Source organism: Lampris incognitus, chromosome 1, assembly GCF_029633865.1.
Source record: "Lampris incognitus isolate fLamInc1 chromosome 1, fLamInc1.hap2, whole genome shotgun sequence".
Classification (NCBI taxonomy): domain Eukaryota; kingdom Metazoa; phylum Chordata; class Actinopteri; order Lampriformes; family Lampridae; genus Lampris; species Lampris incognitus.
Window position 1 is genome coordinate 144,292,025 of NC_079211.1, and position 27,084 is coordinate 144,319,108.

At 46.6% G+C, this 27,084-nt stretch overlaps 1 protein-coding gene across 1 annotated transcript in view; it reads right to left on the minus strand.

Moving 5' to 3' along the window:
* Positions 1–1,020: 1,020 nt before the first annotated feature.
* The window catches only part of hmcn2 (hemicentin 2), a 67,294-nt gene continuing 41,230 nt past the window's right edge, over positions 1,021–27,084 (minus strand). Inside the window, exons 45-81 of the mRNA XM_056276068.1 lie at positions 23,441–23,565; positions 22,960–23,143; positions 22,739–22,836; positions 20,591–20,869; positions 19,025–19,215; positions 18,647–18,728; positions 18,147–18,283; positions 17,119–17,260; positions 16,882–17,026; positions 16,548–16,675; positions 16,049–16,205; positions 15,812–15,933; positions 15,554–15,718; positions 15,252–15,359; positions 15,013–15,147; positions 14,761–14,895; positions 13,841–14,110; positions 12,617–12,807; positions 12,286–12,499; positions 11,997–12,131; positions 11,327–11,517; positions 10,091–10,172; positions 9,467–9,637; positions 8,488–8,640; positions 7,565–7,702; positions 7,132–7,253; positions 6,726–6,966; positions 6,251–6,310; positions 6,046–6,165; positions 5,600–5,734; positions 5,366–5,485; positions 4,835–4,960; positions 4,593–4,721; positions 4,205–4,498; positions 3,231–3,350; positions 3,023–3,149; positions 1,021–2,825 (exon numbers count right to left, since the gene is read on the minus strand). Of these exons, the coding sequence (XP_056132043.1) occupies positions 2,447–2,825; positions 3,023–3,149; positions 3,231–3,350; positions 4,205–4,498; positions 4,593–4,721; positions 4,835–4,960; positions 5,366–5,485; positions 5,600–5,734; positions 6,046–6,165; positions 6,251–6,310; positions 6,726–6,966; positions 7,132–7,253; positions 7,565–7,702; positions 8,488–8,640; positions 9,467–9,637; positions 10,091–10,172; positions 11,327–11,517; positions 11,997–12,131; positions 12,286–12,499; positions 12,617–12,807; positions 13,841–14,110; positions 14,761–14,895; positions 15,013–15,147; positions 15,252–15,359; positions 15,554–15,718; positions 15,812–15,933; positions 16,049–16,205; positions 16,548–16,675; positions 16,882–17,026; positions 17,119–17,260; positions 18,147–18,283; positions 18,647–18,728; positions 19,025–19,215; positions 20,591–20,869; positions 22,739–22,836; positions 22,960–23,143; positions 23,441–23,565 (5,851 nt within the window). The 3' untranslated portion in view covers positions 1,021–2,446. The remainder of the gene's footprint in view (positions 2,826–3,022; positions 3,150–3,230; positions 3,351–4,204; positions 4,499–4,592; positions 4,722–4,834; positions 4,961–5,365; positions 5,486–5,599; positions 5,735–6,045; positions 6,166–6,250; positions 6,311–6,725; positions 6,967–7,131; positions 7,254–7,564; positions 7,703–8,487; positions 8,641–9,466; positions 9,638–10,090; positions 10,173–11,326; positions 11,518–11,996; positions 12,132–12,285; positions 12,500–12,616; positions 12,808–13,840; positions 14,111–14,760; positions 14,896–15,012; positions 15,148–15,251; positions 15,360–15,553; positions 15,719–15,811; positions 15,934–16,048; positions 16,206–16,547; positions 16,676–16,881; positions 17,027–17,118; positions 17,261–18,146; positions 18,284–18,646; positions 18,729–19,024; positions 19,216–20,590; positions 20,870–22,738; positions 22,837–22,959; positions 23,144–23,440; positions 23,566–27,084) is intronic.

A 27,084-nucleotide genomic window follows, 5' to 3' on the forward strand; every position in this document is an offset into this window, starting at 1 on the left:
GCTTCATCGCGCCGCTGAGGTCATCCCCATCCTCAGCTAGTGATCAGTGCTCGACACGCACAGCACACACCAGTGCACGGCTTAACGAAGACAACGGCGGAAGGTGTCATCGAACCCTTCACACGAGCGGCGCTGTGCAACTCTTCAAACTGGACGTCAAGAGTTCCTGTCCGGGGCGAGCTTGACCGAGCACCAGCTGCAAGTGGAAAACAAAAGTCAGTGGGATTTTTAACTCTGATTCAAAACTTGGCAGTGTGTTGACCTAGAGGAGGATTGTGACTGCGTTGTGTTTCTGTTTTATTGAATAAGGAGTTGCTATTTAAACTCCTGTGAAGGCCTAACGATGCATTGCGTCATCCTGCCGTTAAACGTATCTGTGTGTATGTTGGGAAACGTTGTTTTTCTTTCTTTTACTGAAATCTGAAAGGCGCTTTACAGTCTTAACAACGTTTTTGGTCAATGCATTTTCGTACGTACTGGTTTTTCTGTTGTAGGAGTTAAGCCTGGTAACAGTTGCGGCAGTAGTATTTGCAGTATTGTTGAAGTAGTAGTACTTGTGGTAGTGTAATTAATTGAGCTTAGCCATCTATCCGAACCGCTTATCCTGCTCTCAGGGTCGCTGGATTCTATCCCAGCAGTCATTGGGCGGCAGACCGGGAGACACCCTGGACAGGCCGCCAGTCCATCACACACACACACACACATTCGTACCTAGGGGCAATTTAGTACGGCCGAGTCACCTGACCTACATGTCTTTGGACTGTGGGAGGAAACCCACGCAGACACAGGGAGAACATGCAAACTCCACAGAGGACGACCCCCAAGGTCGGATTACCCCGAGGCTCGAACCCGGGACCTTCTTGCTGTGAGGCAACTGTGCCAACCACTGCACCACCGTGCCGCCCACAGAGCTAGAAAGAATACTGTATTGTAAAGTATACGAATGACATGGATAACGTTATGATGATGATGACGTTGCAGAAGTCAAGTGCAATCATTCCCACAGTCATAGTGTCTTAATGAACGGAATTTAATGAATTTAGCCAATACTGATGAAAATAAAAAAAGAGGAAAAATAAGAAAATAAATAAAATAAAAATACAGCATATTTGTCACCGCAGCATCTGGCACATCTACGTACTGTACATCGTTTCTACAATTCACTCGACACATCACAAACAGGACGTACTGCAGAATTAACAAGATATGTAACAGGAAGGTTTTTCTGCAAAGTGGCTTGGGGGGGTCGGCGTTTGTCTGCTCCCTCCAAACAGCGTTTTTGATGTTGTTGTCTGGTATCCATGTCTAGTGTGCCGCAGCTGCACCTGCTGCAGCTTTAACGCTGCGCCGCAGAGCCAAATAAGTGCAATCGAACTCTGCCTCTTCGTACGGCGGTCCCTTCATCCAGCCAAGGTAAAAGTAAAAGGCCGAGTAAATATTGACAACAAACAAGTTCCTGGCGACTTCTTTTCTTTTCTTTTTTTTTTTTTTACCCCTTCAACAGCTCGCAGCAACGTACACCGAACTGCATCTGTGAAGCAAATGGCACCAGCTCTTAAACACTCAAGTACATTCAGAATAGCACCTTATAATTTTTTTTTTCACAAAATGAAAATAAATTTTGGAAAAGAACCGAAAAAAAAAGAGGTGAGCTTCATGAAACGGTGCCAGACCTGTCACATTTTCAAACCGCCGCAAGCCACAACCATGAGATCACTGCAGGTTTGTAATTACAACAGAACTTTCCGTGACCGGAGGGCATTCGAAGTCAATGAAATCTATCAGTCAAAACGTTGGGAAAATTATATACGGTGCACACAGAATGAATTTCATAACACGTCATCTAATTATGTGTGAGCATTTAGAGAATTTCCACCTCCAGCTTTTTTTTTTTTTTTTTTAAATGGAATAAATTTTCTCATACCAGTGTTCTGTACCCGGAATTTGGCATCCATCGTTCGGGAAAAAGGGACACCTCTTTCGAAGTGATAAACACCACAAAATTATAGAGAACATTTTTTTCCTGTACTTCATCTGTTTTTTTTTCTACCCAAAATGGATTTAGAGGTCCCTAAAGAAACAAAACTGAACAAACATATATTTTGCTCATCCGGCCTATTTACTTAAAAAAGTCCGTTCGGCTGTCTTGGATGGATGAAGCTCTGCTGGTATAACAAAACGTGTTGAATGCAGAATTCTCAAGAGAGATTACTTTCTTTTACAAAATTGTTCCCAGAATTTCATTTCAGTCACAAATGAGGGTATAAATCTCAGTATAATCCTTTAAAAATCCTCTATGCTTTGCTTTATCTTGTTAATTATTAGTGCTTTATGGCATGGCCTGTTGTTTCCCTCGCAACCAGGGTTCGGGGGCATTGCCTCGGTGAGTGAAAGGCATTCAAAGGCCACTTAGGGGCAGAGTCAGTTTTCAAACAGCTCAGTAGACTCAGTAGGGGTATCTGGAGATGGAGATGTAGATGATGAAGATGCTCTGGTAGGTGATTCGGCCCTGAACCGAAAGCGTGGTGGCCTGCACCTTTAGACGTACCAGTCCTGCTCTGTCCAAGGCCCGCAGGGTGAAAATGATGCCCCTGCCCGCCTCGTCCCTGATGCCAAACAGCTGACTGATTACCCCCGTTTCCCCTTCCTGCTCTAGGACGGTAAAGGACGTACGTTCCTGCAGGACCCCCGACTCGGAGAAGGCTGAAAGCCGCACCACGTTTTGATTGGCGGGGATGCCGAACGGCAGCGTGAGCAGCTTGTACTGTAAGAGCAGCGGAGAGCCGCCTGTGGTGCAGTCCAAGGAGCACGGCCTGTAGCAGGTCCTGTTAAATATTGACAGCACAAGAGAAAAAGATCACCCACCGACGCAGCAATACCTCCACCATAGCATACACAGCTATTGTGTAGCTACAAATTATGCATCTTTTCATTAGCACAGAAAAGCTATATCGAGCTGTTTATTGCTTTACATATACTCTGCCTTCCCATTAAAGTTCAGATTAAATTCAGGCCCATTTACCCCGGGCTCCCTCCTTTCTGATAGGATGTTGGGCAGGGTGTATCCAGGCACTGATATCCTCCCCGGGTGTTAAAGCACATCTGGTTGTGTCCACACTGGATACCTTGTACTGCACACTCATCTATGTCTGGAGGCAGAATACCGGATTAGTGGAGGAAATTAATCACGATACAACAGCCAGCTATATACGATTTAGTTAAGCTCTTACCTTTACAGCTCCTGCCGTTGGGTAAAAGCTGATAACCTGGGGGACAGAGGCACTGGAAACTGCCAATGGTATTTTGGCATTCATGCTGACAGGGCTTCCTCAGCATACACTCATCCACATCTGTTTACAGGATGACCGCATAGAAAGGTAACTGACAGAAACTCATACCGGTGCTGTAGTATATGAGTTACTCTTAATGAGAAGTCAAGATCTGTAGTTTTGCTTGGTTAACTGACTTGCATGCATATAGAGATACAGAGAGGTGTTAAAAAGAAAAATAATGTAAAATACACCAGCTTATTGATTCCCATCCAGATTGTTTTCAGAATGCTGGCTAACCAATCTCCACATGTATTCATCTATTTTTTTAAAAATTAATTAATTAATTTTTTTGTCAGCCTATCATGATGTTATTGACAATGCACTTTTACATGTTTTTGTACTTTGCTCCCCTTTCAACAGAGAAGAGAAAGGTAAGAAATAGCAATCTTGTACATCCATCCATCCATCCATTATCCAAGCCGCTTATCCTGAGCAGAGTTGTGGGATGCTGGAGCCTATCCCAGAAGCCACTGGGCGGCAGGCGGGGAGACACCCGGGACAGGCCGCCAGTCCATCACAGGGCCAACACATTCACACCTAGGGACAATTCAGTACGGCCGATTCACCTGAGCTACATGTCTTTGGACTGTGGGAGGAAACTGGGGCACCCGGAGGAAACCCACACAGACATGGGGAGAACATGCAAACTCCACGCAAAGGACGACCTGGGATGACCCACCACGGTTGGACAACCCCGGGGCTCAAACCCAGGACCTTCTTGCTGTGAGGTGACTGCACTAACCATTGCACCACCGTGTCGCCACCGATCTCGTACAGCTAAACACATTATGAGACTGGTTACTAATGAATTAAAACAACCCATCAAATACCAGGGTGGTCCATGAGTTTACACACTTAAGATAGCTACTCACCAACACATGTGCCATCTCTGTTGGTGTATCCTATGGGACAGCTCTGTCTAGTGATGCGGGATACCCCATGAGAACGGGACAGGATGGGCCTGCCCAGAGATGACACCAGTTGGGGGCGCAGTCTGGCCCTGACACGGGTACCGTTGGTGAAGGTCTGCCCTCTCTCTAACCCAGCACAAGACCGCCCATCCCCGAGCAGAACAGTGCCGGGGGGGCACAGGCACCTAAAGCTGCCGGGGACGTTGCGACACTGGTGGGCACAGGGGCTCGGCGTCTGCAGGCACTCGTCAATGTCTGTGAGGCAAAACAAGACTCGGGTTCAGGTTTTCATTTCCCACGTGTGACCAGTTATGACGCCATTGTTACAGGAGACAGACATGCTTCCTACCCAGACAGGGGAGGCCTACTCCCTGGGATCGGTAACCCCGAGGACAAACACAGCCATAACCTCCGACAGTGTTCTGACAAATCTGAGTGTAGCGACACATGTGGCTTCCATCCTGACACTCGTCAATGTCTGAAACACACACATCGACAAAAAGTCTAAGACAAGAAAGCTCCCTAAAACCCTAAAACTGGTCTGATATCAAATAGAGAAAGTGAAAAGAGAGCGGTATCGCAGCCACCGACCCACGCAGGCCCCATTCTCGGCTTTGGTCATGCCAGCTGGGCAACTGTCGAAACACTGGTATCCCCCCTCGGTGTTACGGCACTGCTGATGGGCTGGGCACACGTTCCTCGTGCACTCGTTGATGTCTGTGAACGGGCAAACGCAACAATAAACCTGGCAGCTGTCGTCCCCTGTCATCTTGCGAATGCCAGTGGATCACAGCCGCTTTGCAATCCACGCGGTGAACTTGCGAGACCTCCCTGTCAGTGACTGTGCGTTCCCTAACGAAATACCGGTAAGATCACAATAGATCCCCTGCAGCCAGCGTTGGTCTTTGTTTTCAATTTATCTGTTATTCGAATCGCATAAGCAAATTACGTGCGGCCAAAAAGTTTGCAATTTACAAAGTATTACTTCATTTTCTCTCGACCATTCTGGTGCAACGCTAGAAACTAATTTTTCCAATCCTTTGAAATGTTAACAAGTCATCAACAGTTACACAAACCATGACTCATGATTCAAAGCTTAAGTTTTGCGGTTCGCTAACCCACCGAGGCAGCGTTGGCCCGAGAGATGATATCCAGGGTGGCAGACGCAGCGGAAGGAGCCCAGGGTGTTTAGGCAGTGGTGCTGGCAGGGGGAGAGAGAGGACTCCTGGCACTCGTCCACATCTGAAATACAGCATTGACAGACTGAGGCTTTACTGCTCTGCCGTGGGGCTGAAGAATTTATATATACATACAAAGTGTTAAGCGGATAGCTCGGCGGTGATTAACAACACTTGCCTTCACAGCTGGTTCCCATGGAGTTGGGCTTAAACCCCGGGCCGCACTTGGCCTGGCAGCGGTATGTGCCCACTGTGTTCACACACTGCTGGTTATAGTGGCACATATGGGAGCCCTGAGCGCACTCGTCGATATCTGAACCGTGACACATAAATGAGGCTAAATGCAAGATTCAAATCTTCTTGGAGTCGGGAATTAATTGGGGGGAATAAAGGATGAGGGCATACAGAGAGCTGGGGTTTTTTTTTTTTTTTCCATTAACTCATTGCATGTTTGTTTTTCTATTCATTCCCCTCATGTCGAATGGAGACATGTAGATGTGCCGTACTGTGTAAATAAGCACAGTATTAATGAGTAATAAATGATAACGAACTTCATTTTTTACATCTTTACAACATCTTTTTTTAACAAAACAAAAAAAAACAGATATGTTTTAGTTCTCTCACCTTGGCAGGTGTTGGACTCAGTGGAGACGGTGAAGCCCGAAGGACAGGAACAGGAGAAACCTCCCATGATGTTGTTGCACGAATGGGAGCATGGCGACTGGAGCGCACACTCATCTTCATCTGATAACGATGACACGTTTGATGGCGTGTTATACATTAAAGGTCCAACGCAGGATAAAAACATAAGGAAAGAGAGAAAACTCACCAGCACAGTACGAGGCTGTGTCCAAAATGAATCCTTTAGGGCATGTGTCTCCATTGCCATCTACAGACAAAGAGGATCATATTCTAATAGGTTCATTCACCAGGGATGGGGTCAGCTGGGGTCAACTGAGGTCAACCCAAACCCCAACCACCCCTTCCTTACGCCAACTTTGCTTTCCGCCGCATGACCTCCATTAATTACCACGCTCATTTCCGTTCATAAATACGTACATTCACAGTGCTTTTCCTGACCGGGGTTCAATTTTTCCTAATAAAACATACACAAAGGATCTCTTCTTTTTTTCCACTGTTGTCATTGAAATGCATTTGTATGCATGAAATTTGCTATGTAAATAGCAAATTAATTGTTTGTTTGATTGGCTCCATTCATTCAGTTGTTCATTGATCGACTACGGTATGAGCCAACGCTAACGTCCTGTTCAAACGGGAAACGGTTAGATACTTCTACCCCAGACCTGGTATGAGGAGGCTGGTAGTGATGTGGAAGTCCAAGCTGAGGCTGAACACGCTGTAGACGCTCTTCATCCCCGAGACCCTCAGCAGCTGAAGCAGGGGCCCCTGGCGCTCCTCCTGGCCCTCGTATATGATGGTGTGGTTACAGCGCAGCACCATGGCGCTCCCTCCTCTCTGGTGTGTCTGGGAGGACCACGAGAACAGCTGCCCTTGGCCTGTCTGCACGTACGACTCATCAAACTCCTACATGACAGACATCAATAAATCAGTCTGTCCTTGCCCAATGAGGATGATGAAGAGAAACCATCTGAGCAACGAATTCCTTTTAACTTTCGGTGATAAATGTTGGAGGGCTTTATTCCATTGTAATAACAATAGTACGACAACACTGTTTTAATGAGAGCACACCTGCAGACTCAGATGAGGAGTTGATAATGAAGGAGGAACAAATCCGTTGATTACAATGTCGATTAACAAAGCGCCCTCTGAATCCAGACCTCTGGCAACGTGGGTGAGTCGAAGGATTTCCCCTGGTTGATTATAGAAACAAAACAAAAAAATATTAAATCATCAATTATTTACAATTACAAGAAAACATACTGTACAAACCATTACTTAAGACTTTTGCCTTACACATATATTACTGATAGATAGCACTGCCACCTGCTGGCCATTTTGTGAACTACAGAAGTAAAGGAGAATCTCCAAGTGTGTCCAGTGGTAATGCTTAAAATATGGAATATATTGACAAATCCAATGCTAGCAAAGATACATATGGCCTATTACAACTATACTCACATGCAACCTTAAATAGGGTAATTGCTTAAAGTGTAATACTCACCAGTTTCAAACTCCAGCTGAGACTCCTGTCTGAACACACCCTGGGTGAAAGCATATCCATTTTTAGATGCCCCACTCTGCAGCACAGTGGTCCAGTAGATGGGGGCAAACACAGACACTAGCACCCGCAGCAAGGGACCTAAAACACAACAGCATCAGAGCTCCATGAGCATAAGGAGAGATACACCGTCTACACAATATCAGGACCCTCCTCCTAATACTGAGTTGCAGCCCCCTTTTCAGAATCTAATGTCAAATCCAAGATCTCATATTTTAAAATTCCCCCTTCGACCTTCCTCTTTTTAGATGTGGCGCACCTCGCGAACCTGGCTTTTAACTCGTTCACTCACAAATCTACATTAAGTCTCACGTTCAGTTGTACCATCTGTACCAAAATGTTTGAGAGTGAACACATCCAAAAGATATATGCTGTTGTCGGACCTTGAAAGTTTGTGTCTTTTTTCTTCTCTGGTAAGAAAAGTGGCAACATACTTCTTTTTTTTCCTGCATCCCCACCACTATTCTCTATTTGCCTCTCCTTCGTATTCTATCACTTGGCATCGCCCACGTGGTTTCCTTTGAGGTAGGATTTCACAGAAACTCCATCGACACAGATAAAAGTGAGACGTGCTCTATTACCTTAACTGTGCTCAACAAATCAATCTTTTGATACAACTTTTTAAGTGTTTCTGATATGTCAGCTTGCTTTCCTTAAGCAGTTGTGACGTCTACCTGATCAGTTTACTGTATCTCACACAGAGAGAGAGAGAGGCTGGTCCTAATTTTTTATTCACCCATACAAACTGATGTTCTCTAACTGACATGTTTGTTTCCTGGGAACCCCATGGAGTAAATCCTAAGAAAACTTTAAACTGTGCCGTTTACATGTCTCTCGTCCCGAGAGACGGACGTTTGCTTACTCACCCACGCTGGGAGGGATATTGTTCAGCTGGGCCTGCAGAGTACTGGTGCCCTCCACCTCGTTGTCTGTGACGTTGGCCTCCAAGAAGGAGATGCCAAACTCCCTCTCGTTCACCATACCTATCAGGCTGCCCCTGGCCCTACGGGGCACCTCGCCTTTTGACCACAAGGGACACGAGACCGAGAAGCCATCAGCATATTCACTTTTTGAACGAGTTTATATATGCACAATAATATCATGTTATAATTTGTGATACCCTGGATTTCCATGCTTGTATTGGTGCATGTAAACACCATACATGTACATTTTCAGTCAGAATATAAAAACGCTGAAAAAGTGACTTCTCTAAAAATGTGACCTAAACTGGGATATGAAGCACTAATTATGAAATACTGAAGCAAAGACATTAACATATGAACATTTGTGTTATGGACAGACAGACAGACAGACAGACAGACAGATAGACAGATAGATAGATAGATAGATAGATAGATAGATAGATAGATAGATAGATAGATAGATAGATAGATAGATAGATAGATAGATAGATAGATAGATAGATAGATAGATAGATAGATAGATAGATAGATAGATAGATAGACAGACAGACAGACAGACAGACAGACAGACAGACAGACAGACAGATAGATAGATACATAGATACATAGATACATAGATACATAGATACAGACAGGCAGACAGACACACAGACACAGATAGATAGATACAAATGGATAGATATAGATACAGACAGGCAAGCAGACAGATGGCTAGATAGATAGATAGATAGATAGATAGATAGATAGATAGATAGATAGATAGATAGATAGATAGATAGATAGATAGATAGATAGATAGATAGATAGATAGATAGATAGATAGATAGATAGATAGATAGATATAGACAGACAGGTAAATAGATAGACAGACAGACCGATATAGATAGACAGATAGATAGATAGATAGGAAAGTAGGTCATACCCGGGCAGAGCCCAGTTTGACACTTCCTGGAGTCAATACTGGGACCATCACACAACCGCCCCCCGTTGACTGGTTCTGGGTTGTTGCATAACCTGATCCTCTCCTGGAAACCTTGTCCGCAGGTGCTGCTGCATGGTCCCCACTCTTCCCAGTTAGAGTAGCCTCCATTAACTACGTTATGAAAGAGAGAGAATGAGAGAAGGGGGGGGGGGTGTAGTAATAATTGCTTTAGAATTTTACATTCAGTTTATTTGCCCAAGGAAATGATAAAAATAAATGGGAGGAAAATTTTTTATAATGAAAGAGCTTCAAACTGTGCAGTCAAGGCAAAACAACCCCAAAGGGATTATAAATATATTTCACCACAAAAGAAACAAAATGAAAAGAAAAAAAAAGATTTCAATGAGACAGGAAAAAAGTTAACTGGTATTAACAGTGAATGCAGGAAACATAAAATCAACAAAATGCATAATAAAATAAAATGGAGACTGAAAGAAACTCAAGCAATTTGAAACTGCTGCTACACACTTTTAAAAGGCTGTGTGTGTGTGTGTGTGTGTGTGTGTGTGTGTGTGTGTGTTTGTTTGTTTTTCATCACAATGTTTTTATTAATGATTAACTAACCCTGGACTTTGAGGGTGATGGTCCTCTCAGCTAATCCAGCTTCGCTCTCTGCAACACACTGGTACTCTCCCGCATCTCCAGCCTGTCAGACACGGGGCAGAAATAGAGACGGAGAGTTTAAATCCAAAGACTGACACTGACTCTAATGGAGTCACAGACCTACAAGAGAAAAAAATGATAAGAGAATATGAACAACAGCTCCAATCCCGCCCCCCCTTTCTCCCCAATTGTACTTGGCCAATTACCCCACCCTTCCGAGCCGTCCTGGTCGCTGCTCCACCCCCGCTGCCAATCCGGGGAGGGCTGCAGAGTACCACATGCCTCCTCCGATACATGTGGGGTCGCCAGCCGCTTCTTTTCACCTGACAGTGAGGTGTTTCGCCAGGGGGATATAGCTCACACTATTCCCCCCAGTTCCCCCTCCCCCCGGACAGGCCCCCCCGACTGACCAGAGGAGGCGCTAGTGCAGCGACCAGGACACATACCCACATTCGGCTTCCCACCTGCAGACACGGCTAATTGTGTCTATAGGGACGCCCAACCAAGCCGGAGGTAACACAGGGATTCGAACCAGTGAGCCCCGTGTTGGTAGGCAACGGAACAGACTGCTACGCTACCTGGATGCCCCCAACAGCTCCAAATTTTTAAACTAAAAGCTTGCATTGTTATAAGGATACTTGTAGATTTATCCAGTTAAACCATTTGTCATGACTGTTACTAATGGGACAGGGAAAGAGAGTTTGAGATCAGGCCTCTCTCTCTCTCTCTCTATGGGAAGGAGAGTCATCTGTCCGTGGTAAAGTCTCAGCTGCAGGCTTCACAATTACAGCAGCAGTTGGAAAGTTAATGAGGTTACGGGCTGAGGAGAGAGGAGCAGAGACTGGGAACATCCAGCTCTCTGTCCTCTTCCTCTCTCGGCTGCTAATGCTGTTAGCCTCTCTGCCACAGCGGCCTCCAATCTGATTTAGACAGGAGCAGGACACCACAGGACAGTCACGCGCTGTTCCTCTGCCCAAGGGGACTGCAGATGAGGTTTCACGTCACTTTTATACTCATTTAAATTCTGCTCCACTGATCCCAAAGGAGAAAAAAAAATAAGACGTTTGTTCATGTATTTTGCTTTCAAGAAGCCTTTCTGTAACTTTCAGAATTTCTTGTGGCTGACTTTGCCTACAACCCAACTATTGTGTTGCAAAAAAGGAGGGAAAAGAGGAGACGCGGGAGGTTCATATTTACTGTGATGCTGTAGATAACCAAGGAACCGTTGTGAAGGGTTTGCAGTCGGAGGGAGCGCAGGATGGGTCTTCCATCCCGAAGCCAGCGGAAGACAGGGGTGGGGTCTCCCTGGACGGGGCATTCTAGCATAGTGGAGCCACCTTGGATGACTGTCTGAGACAGATGGGCCTCGCCCTTCAACACTGGAGGCTCTGTAGAAATTATTGACGGCACACATAATACATAAGAGTATATAGTCTCAGAAACACGTCAACTCGGAAGAAAAGTTACGGAAACGGCCTTTACTTATCACCGACGATGCATATTTGTTTTCTCGTTTACTGATGCTGACGTGGTATCACTTGGGTATAGTTCAAACTGATGGGCTAGATGTGTATTTGATCAGAGGATGTCAGAAGGGACACAAATTTTACAGACATTATTGCTACGTCATATGAAATTACTTGACTGGCCTCTGTGGGGCAACATTCGCCTATCGTTTGCGCAAGTTTTGTTACGTATCTGCACTGCAATTAACAGGAATATAAGTCAGAGTTTCCCCAACAAGCCAACAAAAGCCAATTTTGCTATGCTGACGCTGTCAAAATGATGGCTGGCATTTGGAATTATCCGTCGACGTTATGAAAATTCGGTAAATGACGGTAAATTCTTTGACGCACTGACGGCTTACCTCTGATACGGATGAATGAGAGCGCCCGGATGGAGCCCACGGTATTTTCTGCTACACACACGTAGGTCCCGGCATCGCTCCTGGTTACATTCTCAATAAAAATGGTACTCCTGCCGGCCTCATCTACAGTGGCACCTGAAGTTTGGACATTGCTCACGTTAAGCTTTGCAAGTGAATCAACTTGTCACAATACCACCGTTTTTACCTGACAATACTGTACCAGATGAAGCACAACTGTCCTGAGCGGTGCACAAAGGGTGGGCATTGTAGGCCATGTGCAGCTCAGTACCTGCGTAGGGAACGTTATTGGTGGTCCAGGAGATCACAGGGGTAGGTGTCCCTTGAGCATGGCAGGACAAGGATAGACTCTGCCCTTTGTTCAGCGTCACATCGCCGGGTAACTCCTTGAAGGCGGGCCTCATGTTGACTGACAGACGGATGTCTTGTCTCACGGTGCCGGCTGCGTTTGTGGCCACACAGGTGAACACACCACCGTCCCCGGGCTGAGGAGGAAAACCAACCAGGCTTTTTCTGTTACTCAAAGTAATCACTTTCTATACAAAGACCGCAGATCACACAGAGGCAATATATATAAATATATATATTATGGTATGTCTAACCTCTGCCCTTTCAATGATCAGCTCCCCTGATCGCAAGACAGTAAATTTGCCTGGACGATTTGGAATAAAGGCCCCATCCTTCTCCCAGGACACTCTGGGTTCTGGTGAACCCTGAGCAGCACACGGCAGCAAGGCCTGGAATCCCTGGATGACTGACAGCTCTGGCTGACCAGTAGGAATCATGGGTGGGACTGAAACGAGAGTTTCTGATTCGTCAACACATTTAACACAAACATTTGACATTTTACTCTTGGTCTTTGTAACGGTGTCAAACAGTGGCCTCTTGGCAAATGAGCCCAACTTGGTTAGTGCTTTGCTTTCTTTTCTTTCTTTTTTTTGTGTGTCCTGGTCTGGGCATGTGTGTGTTTGAGTTGAGTGGAAATAGTGGGGGTGAGGGTTGGCATTTCAGAGTGTGGGAGGACACTTTTCACAATGGCAGACAAGGGAAAGAATCCTCACCTGGAAGGCATACAAAGCCCACGACCTTTCTCGTCACTATAAATAATGGATACGCTTCCCCGAAATGGAAATATGTTTAAACCAAAAGAGGATTCCCAAGCCACGCTGCATTTAGAGCATATTACTCTGCAAGTAAAAGACAACTTGGGCGTCTGGGTGGCGTGGCGGTCTATTCCGTTGCCTACCAACATGGGGATCGCCGGTTCAAATCCCCGTGTTAACTCCGGCTTGGTCAGGTGTCCTTACAGACACAATTGACTGTATCTGCGGGTGGGAAGCTGGATGTGGGTAGGTGTCCTGGTTGGGGTGCCTGTTCGAGGGGGAACTGGGGGAAATAGTGTGAGCTATGTCCCCCTGGCGAAACACCTCACTGTCAGGTGAAAAGAAGCGGCTGGCGACTCCACATGTATCAGAGGAGGCATGTGGTAGTCTGCAGCCCTCCCCAGATCGGCAGAGGGGATGGAGCAGCGACTAGGATGGCTTGGAAGAGTGGGTAATGGGCCAAGGGTGGGGGACAACTTGATTTTGATCCCTATATAAGTCAAACATGAAGATCTCTGGTGCTGGAAAGTGCTGGTTTTGAAGTGTGAGGGGAGGTGCACTGAAAAGGTTGTGTGTGTGTGTGTGTGGGGGGGGGGGCACTGTGGTGAGGAACCTCCACCTGGTGGTTCCACCCAAATACAACATCATAAAATACTTTCGAGGCCACTGTTTCACACCAGATTTTCTCTTTAAACAATGTAAATAAGAAGATTTCCGACTAACCGTGGATAACAAGCCTCATATCGTGGCTCGCTCTGCCAGCGAGGTTTTTGGCAGTACAGGTGTAGATACCCGCATCACTGCGCTGGGTGGAGGTGATTATCAGGGATCCGTTGGCAAAGACCCGTATGTGAGTGCCCTCTACTACCGGCCTCGTCTCTTTTTGCCAGGTAACGTCAGGTTGTGGCTGTCCATCAGCAACACACTCCAAACTGACAGGTTGGCCTAGTACAGCCGTGTACTCCACACGAGGCACACTCAGCACTGGTGGGACTGGAGAGACATATTCATAGACTCATAGATTCATTCAGACATCCATCCATCCATTATCTAAACTGCTTATCCTGCTCTCAGGGTCGCGGGAACGCTGGAGCTTATCCCAGCAGTCATTGGGTAGCAGACGAGGAGACACCCTTGACAGGCTGCCAGACCATCACAGGGCCGACACGCACACACAAATTCACACCTAGGGACAATTTAGTATGGTCGATTCAGCTGACCTATAAGTCTTTGGACTGTGGGAGGAAACCAGAGCATCTGGAGGAAACCCATGCAGACACGGGGAGAACATGCAAACTCCACACACAGGATGACCCCCAAGGTTGGACTATTCCGGGACTCGAACCCAGGACCTTCTTGATGTGAGGCGACCGCGCCAACCACTGTGCCACCCTCATTCAGACATGTGAAAAATGCATTCACAAGTATGTGGAGGACTCTGGCTCTGCAGGTGAGGAAATGGTATGGTGCACTTGATGGAGGATTTGGAGTCAGGTGAAAGGGCTTTTTAACAGACTGGCTAGAGTTAACCTGTCAGCTTCTATTCATGGGATGATGTCGTGTCTCTAACTACCAGGATGACCTGACCGCAGTATTTAGTACGCACTGTTGTCTTTCACTCAATGATATCCAATCAATCTTACCTTGAAGGACTAGTTTGGTCCTGCCCATGACTGTGCCGGCGTCGTTCTGTGCCAGGCACTGGTAGGTACCTGCATCACCCAGAGTGACTCGAGAAAACTTCAGAGCTCCATTTGAAAGCACAGCCAGCCTGTGACCTGTGATGCAACATCAACAATTTAGTCATTTACAGGGCTAAAGTAAAGTAACTGCATTTATACATTAAAAATAAATAAATAAAAATATTCAGTTACGCCATTATAACATAGTCTCACCTGCTGAAATGGGAACTCCCTCTCTTTGCCAGGTGATGGAAGGTCTGGGGAAGCCTTGAACCTCACAGGGAAGAACGGTCCCATGATGCAACACCACTTGTACTTCCTCTGCCATTGGCCTAATCTCAGGGGGCTCTAAGTGAATTAAAATACTGAATTAAGATGTTTACCTTGAGCATCCCAGCAGATAAACTGTTTTTTAAATCCCTGGGGTATCTTACAGCTACTCCAAAACCCACCTTGAACAGAAAGTGAGATGTGTTTGTGGGCCACCCCGGCAGGGTTACGGGCTGAGCAGGTGTACCTGCCAGCATGACTTGGAACAACAGCAATTATCTCCAAAACTCCTAAACAGACATTAAAACATGATGTTATTGTCATATTTGGGAAACAAAACTATATTTGTCAAGCTGTGGAGTCAATTCTTATATTAAGATAGCATAGTGAGCATCACAATCAGCATCATACTGGCGCCATAGATGCTATGGCACCACTATGTGGCAATCAAAAGGACAATGGTTCACTAAGAAAAGTATCTGACCAGTTGGTAGGACACGATAGCTCCCTCCTCTAGACCCCAGCTTTGCGCCACCCTTGGTCCAGGTGACAGTGGGCTGAGGACGCCCCTGAACATGACAAGGCAGCACCACGGGTGACATTTTCACAGCGGTGACAGTGGTGACATCATCTTCAATAGACGGTGGGACTGCAAGGAGAAAAAAAAAAAGTCTCACTCATATATTTTGAAACAGCTCCCTACAGATGCAGCAGTTCAGCATACAAAATTCAAAAGCAGTACCTTGCAAGAAGACCTCGATGACCCTGCGCTCCTCTCCAACCTCATTAACAGCAGTGCACTCAAAGTAACCCTCATCCTCACTGGATGGAGAGGAAAGAACCAAGGATCCAGAAGAGAGCAACCTGAAAAAAAAGGGAAAAAAATAAATACCTACATCAGCTTTAAAGATTTATGACGGTAAACTCAAGACATAGTTGCACTTATCAAACAAGGCACATGCATAACTCTATCCCAAACCTGTATTGTCCCGGCTGCTGGTTGAGCTCTAGTGGCGTGCCGTTCCTTTTCCAGGACACTTGAGGGGCAGGTAAACCAGTGGTCTCACAACTGAGCACAGCTCTAACTCCCGTGGTTACTGTCACGTTAAATGGACCTGCGCTGATCGAAGGACCCACTGATAGAAGAAAACACAGTTTCAGGTGGACAAGTCAAAACTGACACCAAATTTTGAAGACCAAGACTGACTGCAACTGTTTGTGAGGAATCGGATTGTAATACGTAAGTCTGAGTAGTGTGTCCTCCACATTAATCAATCAATCAATCAACTGTCCATCTATCTAGCTAGCTAACTAGCTAGCTATTTGTTTGATTAAGTGTCCTAAGTATGTCTGCGACAAAGCCAGGCACAAATTTGAGAACAAAACTAGGATTATTCCCAGCTACTTTGATATATAAAATCACAAATGCAACACTGTGAGTGATAAAGTAGCTCTGTATTTTTGAGTGCTTTATTCACCAAACACCCGTAGGTCAATTCCCCGGTGATCTGAACCAGCCTGGTTGGACACAGTGCAGTAGTAGCGGCCGGCGTCACTCAGCTGAACCCCTTGTATACGCAGCGAGCCCACTGATAGCATGGTGTACCTACAACACAAGCAATTAGCTGAGTGAAAAAAAAATACCCCTCCTTATTGATGTCACTTTTAAAGGGTTTGCACTCCAACATGTGGAAGGAGATCCCAATATTTTGCACACTTCGTGTGAATCAGCTCAGCAAACACAATCAGACACACGGTGGACAACACTGAGCTGCACAGAGTTGACTCAAAAAGCAGATTGCTGGGACCTACTTATTGTTATCGTGAACCACGGGGAAGCCATCTTTCCTCCACATGACCGTCGGAGAAACGTTCCCTTCAACCTCACAAGGTAAAATGGCATCCTGACTGAGGTGTGCTGTCACCACTGAACTGCTCTCCTTAATTACCGGCGGTACTAGAAGAGTGAAAATGACATTAAGCATTAATGCTATGGTTTTGGTTCACCTTCGTATATCAGGTATTTTGTGGGTGATCAGATTGACTTACAAAGAATCTCCACAGTGAAAAAGAGGCTGGTGCTTCCGGCCATGTTGGTGACCACACAGCTGTACTGACCGCTGTCCTCGGGCCGGACGTCCTGTATCTCCAAGTACTGACCCCCTGCCAGCTGCTGGACACGACCACCCAGCTGACATAAGAGGGGGGGAGAGGCAGATGTCAGCAGGAGTAGAAAAAGAGGGAGGATAGCTAGATGAGATGACATATAGGTAGGGATGGGTACCGGCACTGATGTGGGATGTACCAACGGGATCAATAACGTCTGTACTAACAGTGCATATTGGTGCCGAAGGTTGCATAAACATACATAAGTAAGTTTCCACAGTGAGCAACACAATCAAGCCAAGACTGGTCATGCGTTCTCCCACAAGAGTCCACAGATTGTTCGTTTTCAATGCAAAAATTGTTAAAAGTGTCAACCAATAACTGCAATACTTCAAAGCTGTTAGTTACTGTACATGTTGCAGTATATTATTCAGTATGCGGCTGTTATGCATACCAGGTTGATGTCTGTTTGTTACCGGGAGAAAAAAAAATCTATTTACCAAATATGATAGAGGTGTCTGGGTAGTGTAATGGTCTATTCCGTTGCATACCAACATGGGGATCGCCAGTTCAAATCCCTATGTTACCCCCGGCTTGGTCGGGCGTCCCTACAGACACAATTGGCTCTGTCTGCAGGTGGGAAGCCGGATGTGGGTATGTGTCCCGGTTGCTGAACTAGGGCTTCCTCTGGTCGGTCAGGGCGCCTGGTCGGGGGGGAGGGGGAACAGCGTAATCCTCCCATGCGCTACTTCCCCCCGGCGAAACGCCTCGCTGTCAGGTGGAAAGAAGCCGCTGGCGACTCCACATGCATCGGAGGAGGCATGTGGTAATCTGCGGCCCCTTCCCGGATCGGCAGAGGGGATGGAGCAGTGACCAGGACGGCTCGGAAGAGTGGGGTAATTGGTTGGGAGAAAAATCCAAAATCCAAAAGAAAAGATAAATATGAGGGCATTGTTGATATGAGTCTGTACCTGCAGTTTGACCTCATCCTTGTACCACTCTATATTGGGAGGGGGGTCGCTGTCAGCCAGGCACTCCAATGTCAGATGTCCCTGAGACGGCACTGTCACTGTCCTCACATCACTGGAGCCAAGAAGAGTCGGTGGGACTGGAATCAGGTGATATAACCAGGAATTATAATGGACCAGACTTTAATAAGGTGATACAAGTACGTTTACGCTCAAGACTTCAGTTTAGAGTCCTTGATTACTAACATTGTAGATATCCAGTAGCAATGAATCCAAAATCCAAATCCACAGCACCCAGACGACAGATTAAGCAAAATGACTTCCGAGAGTTAAATTGAAAGAAAAGTGCCAGTGCAAGCAAAGAGAAATAAAAGCTACACAACAAAAGATGAAGGCAGATGCAAAATTAGAGGGTAGGTAGAGGAGATAGGTGGGGGAGAGGGGGGTAAGACATATTTCCTGAATGGTCTGCAATGAACAGAAGCTAGATGAGAATGTGTCACCTTGGACCCGGACCCAGTGGTTCTTTCCATCCTCTCCAGCTGGGCTGCTGGCCAGACAGGTGTACAGACCTGCATCCTGGACCTTTAAAAACACAACATCAATCATGTTGAGTGTTTTCTGCACAACAATGCCAAACAGTTGGTTTTCATTGTTAAAGCTGTAAAAACTTTTTTTTTTTTTGTCAACTTTGACCATCTTGATTTTGGTACTGCTGCTCACGCTCTTAAATAAAATAAAGTTTTTCAAAACTCAAGACACATCGTGTATCTTCATAATACAAACAAACCTTTTTACAGTCTTACAATATGTGTGGTCCTCAAGCATGAAACAGGCCTTTAACATTTTAAAACACAAAGTATTGGAGGTTTTTCATTTACCTGTACTTTGTTAATTTTGACAAAGCGTCCCTCTTGCTGTATGACGTCAGTCGCCTCTAGGGGGCGCCCATCTTTAAGCCAGCTGAGGGTGGGAGGGGGCACCCCGACGGCTGAACACTCCAGCTCCAGAGCTCCGTTCACCGCTATGGTCAGTTCGTCAGGAGAGCTGGAGCTGGATATCTTTGGGGGTTCTGGATTAGAAAGCAGATTATTGCATATCTACCTCATCATCACCATCATCATCATCATCCAACTATGTCATTAGGATTTGACTCAGCTAGTCACCAAATGACACGTCACCATGCCAGCCTGCATACTTGGCCAATATCTTAACCAGCGTTGTGTTGTATTCAACCTTTTAGTATATTTTTTGTACATTTTTTTGTTGTGGTTTCTTCTATATGTATATTAAATGCACATTTCTGTGCATGCATTTATGCTTTATGTATTGCAATATTGATTCTCACACGAAAATGAAGTATATATAAATGAACCATAACAATTACCATCTTATTTCCTGTGATTTCTTTCGTCTCATTACTATGTAAATATTATAGCCAGTGCAAAGACAATTATTATAGTGTAATATAATAACTGTAGTGTAATCCATCCATTATCCGAACTGCTTATCCTGCTCTCAGGGTCACGGGGATGCTGGAGCCTATCCCAGCAGTCGGGGAGACAACCTGGACAAGCCAACAGGCCATCACAGCCCCCCCCCCCACACACACACACACACACACACACACACACTCATACCTAGGGACAATTTAGTACGGCCGATTCACCTGACCTACATGTGTTTGGACTGTGGGAGGGAAACGGAGCACCCAGAGGAAACCCACGCAGACAACATGCAAACTCAACACAGAGGACGACCTGGGACGACCCCCAAGGTTGGACAACCCCGGGACTCAAACTCAGCACCTTCTTGCTGTAAGGTGACCATGTTAACTTACTGCGCCACCATGCCACAATTATAGTATAATATAGTATTATTATAGTGTTTCATTTTTCTTTTCTTTTCTTTTTTCTTTTCCCTCTTTTTCTCCCCAATCGTATCCGGCCAATTAAACCCACTCTTCCGAGCCATCCCGGTCACTGCTCCACCCCCCTCTGCCGATCTGGGGAGGGCTGCAGACTACCACATACCTTCTCGGATACATGTGCTAGCCGCTTCTTTTCACCTGACAGTGAGGAGTTTCCCCAGGAGGACGTAGCTCGTGGGAGGATCACGCTATTCCCCCAGTTCCAGTCACCCCCCCCCCCCCACGACAGCCGCCCCAACCGACCAGAGGAGATGCTAGTGCAGCGCCCAGGACACATACCCACATCCGGCTTCCCACCCGCAAACACGGCCAATTGTGTCTGTTGGGACGCCCGACCAAGCCGGGGGTAACACAGGGATTCGAACCGGCGATCCCCATTTTGGTAGGCAACGGAATAGAACGCCACGCAAGCCGGACGCCTTATTTTCATTTTAAATGAGTGGAATAAAAACAGTATTTCCATGGTGTTGAAAGTGCCTCTTCAGTAGCGTTGCTAAAACAGATGATTGTGCGATACCTAGCACGGTGAGGTTAAAGCTTTTGGTGCTGCTTCCGGCCTGGTTACTGGCCACGCAGCTGTAGAGCCCCGCGTCTGACGGCGCCACGTTGGGCAGCTGGAGGCGCGTCTCCTGCCCGTCCAGCAGGAGGTTGCGGTGCAGGGAAAGCGGCTGGCCCTCCTTCATCCAGGTCAGCGTGGGAGGGGGCACGCCCCGCGCCTCACAGGTCAATGTCACCAAGGACCCTTGGACCACAGTGACCGGCTCAACTGGTTCAACGTGATCCACACCTGGAGGCACTGTGGAACAAGACACACACACACACACACACACACACACACACACACACACACACACATACACACACACACACACACACACACAGCTTTTAATGACAAAATGTCCTTTTCGAAATGTCAATTTGGAAGAGACAATCATCTCCTTCAGGTCATCATTTATGTTTAGACTCAGAACATATAAAACTACATCAGTTCATGAAGACATTAACTTGTCTGTTTCTCTTTGGGTTCCCACTAAATAATCAGAAGGTGGCGCTGTTTTTAGTTTCACAGAGGACATTAAAATATATTGCATGAAATAAGCATGCCTTTAACTTATTATTTCTGCTATTCTACTCTCGTCAAAATACTTCATCTGTCTTTATATTGGTCTTTAATCAATGTACTCTTTTTTCCTCCCCAACAGCTTGTTTGCAGTCACGTGATTCTGGTGACGCGCGAGACTCAGATGGAGGTCGGGGAGTGAAAAGCAGAACGGACGAGATGGAGGGAACGCAAAGAAAAACAACTTCAGCGTTACAAAGTAAGGGGACATTAAGCTACATAAACACCGCCGCGTGAAACTGGAAGTGGTCACTGCCTTATCCCGCTCCGCTCCTCGCCACCGCAGACGACGTGTTCGCAGGCCATTTTTTCCCGGCCTCTTCGGTCAATTTCTTGTATTTCCGCCCCTTACCAACAACAGCTTTTGGTTCTGGAGAGTTTGCGATAGTGCTTCCTGTGTAGAACATCACTTCCTGCCCTCCACCTACAGTTCGCGCGTCATATGCAAACAAGCTATTGTACTCGGCCAATTACCCCACTCTCCCGAGCCGTCCCGGTCGCTGCTCCACCCCCTCCGCCCATCCGGGGAGGGCTGCAGACTACCACATGCCTCCTCCCATACATGTGGAGTCGCCAGCTGCTTCTTTTCACCTGACAGTGTGGAGTTTCACCAGGGGAACGTAGCGCGTGGGAGGATCACGCCATGCCCCCCAGTTCCCCCTCCCCTCCAAATAGGTGCCCCGACCGATCAGAGGAGGCGCTAGTGCAGCGACCAGGACACATACCCACATTTGGCTTCCCATCCCCAGACGCGGCTAGTTGTGTCTGAAGGGACGCCTGACCAAGCCGGGGGCAACACAGGGATTCGAACCGGTGAGCCCCGTGTTGGATTCTTTTTTTTGTAAAATTACATTGTATCGGTGGTTTTGAAAGATACGATACAATTTTTTGTATTCCTGTTTATTTTTGCTTCATAAATTCTGATCTGTTAAAGGTGCCAACTACATTCCTACCCATCCACCATCCCCCGAACCACTTATCCTGCTCTCAGGGTCGCAGGGATGCTGCAGCCTATCTCAGCAGTCATTGGGCGGCAGGCGGGGCAACAGCCTGGACAGGCCGCCAGGCCATCACACAGGGCCGACACACACACACACACACACACACACACTCACACTCACATTCACACCTACGGACAATTTAGTACGGCCGATCCACCTGACCTATATGTCTTTGTACCGTGGGAGGAAACCGGAGCACCCAGAGGAACCCCACACAGACACGGGAGAACATGCAAACTCCACACAGAGGACGACCCGGGACGATCCCCAAGGTTGGACTACCCTGAGGCTCGAACCCGGGACCTTTTTGCTGTGAGGCGACCGCGCTAACCACCGCGCCACCGTGCCGCCCGTTTACGTTCCCACCCGTCCCTCCAAATCTCTTCACATGGGCTTCAACCTTTGTGTTGTTGAAGTTTTGCACCGTTTGTAAGAGCAGAGGTAACATCTTGTACCAGATCAGATCAAAACACCGCATATAAACAGCTTTGAAATACAGTAAAAAAATAAAAATTGAACGAAGAAAGCAGGGTTAAGATTTTACCTTGGACCTGGACATCGTAGCTGAGCTCAGCGAGACCGGCGCGACTGCGGGCCACGCACGTGTAAACTCCAGAATCAGACAACTGTACAGGAGAGATCCTATAGGCAGGGGGGGGGGAGACACAATCATCACCACCTCATCCGAACAACAGTGCAAACATCCTCCGATTGGTAAAGGAGCAGTGTTAATCATCCTTTCTTTTTTCTTAAATCAAAACTGACCTGAGCACAGAGTCACCAGAGAGGAGCCGTGACCGGGGAGAAAGGAGGAGAGGTCGTCCATTCTTCAGCCAGCTGATCTGGGGTGGAGGGCTGCCGGCCGCCTGACACTCCAGGGTCACAACGCTGTCCTCCGTTGTCTGCACCTCTCTGGGTACGGTCGTCTCACCAGAGATAGATGGGGGGACTGTGAAAGGTCAAATCAAATCAAAACCATCGCATCAAATCAATTCAAAAGGAAACAATCAAAATCAACCGAAATCGAATCTTGTCAAATCAAACAAACCAAGTCCATCGAGCCCACCGAATCAAATCAGATGGGATCAATTCAAATCAGCCCAAATGAATTCATGTCAAATAAACGGCCTTGTACAAAGAGGATATAGAGCCATCAAGTGATAGCAATCAAATCAAAATCAGAGTTCATTTAAATTAGAATTCAAATCAAGTTCAAATCAGAATTCAAATCAAATAAAAAACTGACCTAGTACAAAGAGGGTGTAGATTCTGGTGTCCTGGCCAGTGGGGCTGACGGCCTGACAGGTGTATATTCCTGAATCCTCGGGCGTCAGCCTCAGTAAGGTTAACGTGCTGCCATCTGGGGTGATACTGCCCAACGTTCAAAACAAATCACACTCTGCTTACTCCAGCGATCACGCGCTGAATTCAAATCACACTCAGCTTACTCAAGCAATCACATGCTGGATTCAAATCACACTCAGCTTACTCCAGGATCATGCACTGGATTCAATCACACTCAGCTTACTCCAGGATCACGCACTGGATTCAAATCACACTCAGTTTACTCCAGGATCATGCGCTGGATTCAAATCACACTCAGCTTACTCCAGGATCATGCACTGGATTCAAATCACACTCAGCTTACTCCAGCGATCATGCACCGGATTCAAATCACACTCAGCTTACTCAAAGATCATTCACTGGATTCAAATCACACTCAGCTTACTCCAGCGATCATGCACTGGATTCAAATCACACTCAGCTTACTCCAGCGATCATGCACTGGATTCAAATCACACTCAGCTTACTCCAAGATCATGCACTCGATTCAAATCACACTCAGCTTACTCCAGAATCATGCACTGGATTCAAATCACACTCAGCTTACTCCAGGATCATGCACTGGATTCAAATCACACTCAGCTTACTCCAGGATCATGCACTGGATTCAAATCACACTCAGCTTACTCCAGCGATCATGCACTGGATTCAAATCACACTCAGCTTACTCCAGCGATCACGCACTGGATTCAAGAGTTTATGTAACAGGTACATTTGAAATCATACATGCTTTTTGCCTTCACAGTCCAACAAGCAACCGCAGTGCGATAAGGTTCAGCATATGTTGTGTGCAACCCGTTACAATGTGCAATAACAGTAACTCTAGCGGGATCCGTGGGTCCGTGGGTTGACCCGTGGGTCAGGCGGGTTGGTCAAAAAGTGACAAAGCAGCACTCTAAGTTACAGAAACATTGCGTGCAATAGGCTGTGCATCACTAGTCTACCTGCCCCCCCCATCTGTCTGTCTCTCTCTGTCTATCGCTCTCTCTCTGTCTGTTTGTCTGTCTGTCTCTCTGTCTGTCTCTGTCCCTCTGTCTGTCTGTCTCTCTCTCACTCTCTCTGTCTGTCTGCCTGTCTCTCTCTTGCTGTCTGTCTGTCGCTTTCTCTCTCGCTCTGTCTGTCTGTCTCTCTGTCTGTCTGTCTCTCTGTCCGTTTGTCTGTCTGTCTCTGTCCTTCTGTCTGTCTGTCTCTCTCTCACTCTCTCTGTCTGTCTGCCTGTCTCTCTCTCGCTGTCTGTCTGTCGCTTTCTCTCTCGCTCTGTCTGTCTGTCTGTCTCTCTGTCTATCGCTCTCTCTCTGTCTGTTTGTCTGTCTGTCTCTCTCTCTGTCTCTGTCCCTCTGTCTGTCTGTCTCTCTCTCACTCTCTCTGTCTGTCTGCCTGTCTCTCTCTCGCTGTCTGTCTGTTGCTTTCTCTCTGGCTCTGTCTGTCTGTCTGTCTGTCTCTCTCTTGCTCTCTGTCTGTCTCTGTCTCTCTATACTCAATTCAATTCAATTCAATATGTGCTTTATTGGCATGACATACGTTTGTGTACATATTGCCAAAGCATGTAAAACAAAAACGACACAACACAACAATGATTATAATAATAACAGCAACAACAACAATGATTATGATATTAAACAACAACAGTAGCAATAGGTGCCGTCCCCCACTGTCTCTCAGGTTGTGGCAGGAAAATATAAATCTTGCTGCAATGCTCGCCGCTGGCCCCCCTCCCAGGACCACCCGCAGCTTACCTGCGTCGTCCATTTCCTGCTACTCTGGAGTCACATGTTCCAGTTCCTTGACAAAAGCCCGACAAAAGCTCAAATTTGTCACATTTAAGGAGGAAGTGCCCCTCTGTCTCCACCTCATCTGTCCTGCACTGACCACATGTTCGTTGCTCTTTTGGCAACCGCGTCTTTTTGTGTCTCCCCTTTTCAATGGCGAGACTGTGGTCACTGAGCCTGTATTTGGTGAGGATCTGTCGCTGCTTCCTGTCTCTGACAGTTAAGAGGTATTCTTCCAGATCACAGTTTGTTTTGAGTTTTTGATTTCAGCGTTCCAATGTTTCAAATAATTGTTCTTGCTTTGTTTTATAGTCTGATTTATCCTCATGTTGGTTTGATTTATCCTCACGTTGGTTTGATTTATCCTCATGTTGGTTTGGAATGCGGTGCTGGCCTGAGGTTGGTTGGTCTTCGTATTTGTTAAAGGGTTAGTGAGTCTCAGAGCCAGCTGCTTCAGGGGACTCTTTTCGGGGTTCAGTTCTTGGGTTTTCAGAGCTTTAAAAGTGCAATGTATTTGTTGGGCTTGTATTTAAGTGCATTTAAGTGTATATCTGTCTCTCTGTCTGTCTCTCTGTCTGTCTCTGTCTGTCTCTCTCTCTCTCTCTCTCTGTCTCCTTCTCTCTGTCTCTCTGCCTGTCTCTCTCTGGCTCTCACTCTGTCCGTCTGTCTGTTGATCTCTGTCTGCCTGTCTCTCTCTCTATCTGTCTCTCTCTCATTCTGTCTGTCTGTCGCTGTCTCTCTCGCTCTCTCTGTCTGTCTGTCAGTCGCTCTCTGTCTGTCTGTCTGTCTGTCTGTCTGTCTGTCTCTGTCACTGTATATCTGTCTGTCTGTCTGTCTCTCTCTCTCTCTCTCTCTCTCTCTCTCTGTCTGTCTCCTTCTCTCTGTCTCTCTCTGGCTCTCACTCTGTCCGTCTGTCTGTTGATCTCTGTCTGCCTGTCTCTCTCTCTATCTGTCTCTCTCTCATTCTGTCTGTCTGTCGCTGTCTCTCTCGCTCTCTCTGTCTGTCTGTCAGTCGCTCTCTGTCTGTCTGTCTGTCTGTCTGTCTGTCTGTCTGTCTCTGTCACTGTCTGTCTGTCTGTCTGTCTCTCTTTCAAACATACTCAGAGCACAAGCAGCTTGTTCATCATCATTTTACAGTTGTGGTCAGTGCATGTGTTTCAGAGTGTTGAGGCCTCACCTTACCAGTTTTTCCCTAGATGGTAACCGTAGCTATTGTTTACACCACCAAAACCCTTTTTTATTGTCACAAAGAAGAGGCTTGAATGTGTGCGCTTGCGTGCGTGCGAGAGAGAAAGAGAGACACAGTTCGTGTCTTTAATGACAGGGTACTTGTTTTGTTGCTATTCAACAATAAAGAATACCGTTTGGGACAATCTGTCTGTTTATTTAGTAGGCTGGACCCAGACGCTATTAGGCTGAGATATACACGTGGTTTCCAGCTCTCACGCATCTGGGATGAGTCTCACACTCCCGGGCTCTGTCTCACACTCTCGCATCACCAAGACAAATCTCATGCCAAAACGCCATGCGAACGACATTGACTCCCGAAGACAGCCGAGTATTCGAAAACTGGGTCTTTTTATGTGTTTCCATGGCGATGCATCTTAAATTACTCTCTGACTGGTGTGCGATGCTTATCTCCATGTTGAACAAATGCTCTGTAAACAGCCAGCTAGCTAGCTTACATAAGCTGTCCGACGTCAAGTGTACAATAGAGAGAAAAATGAAACCAGTGAACGAGAGCACACACACGTGGCGCAAAATCTCACTCCGGCCA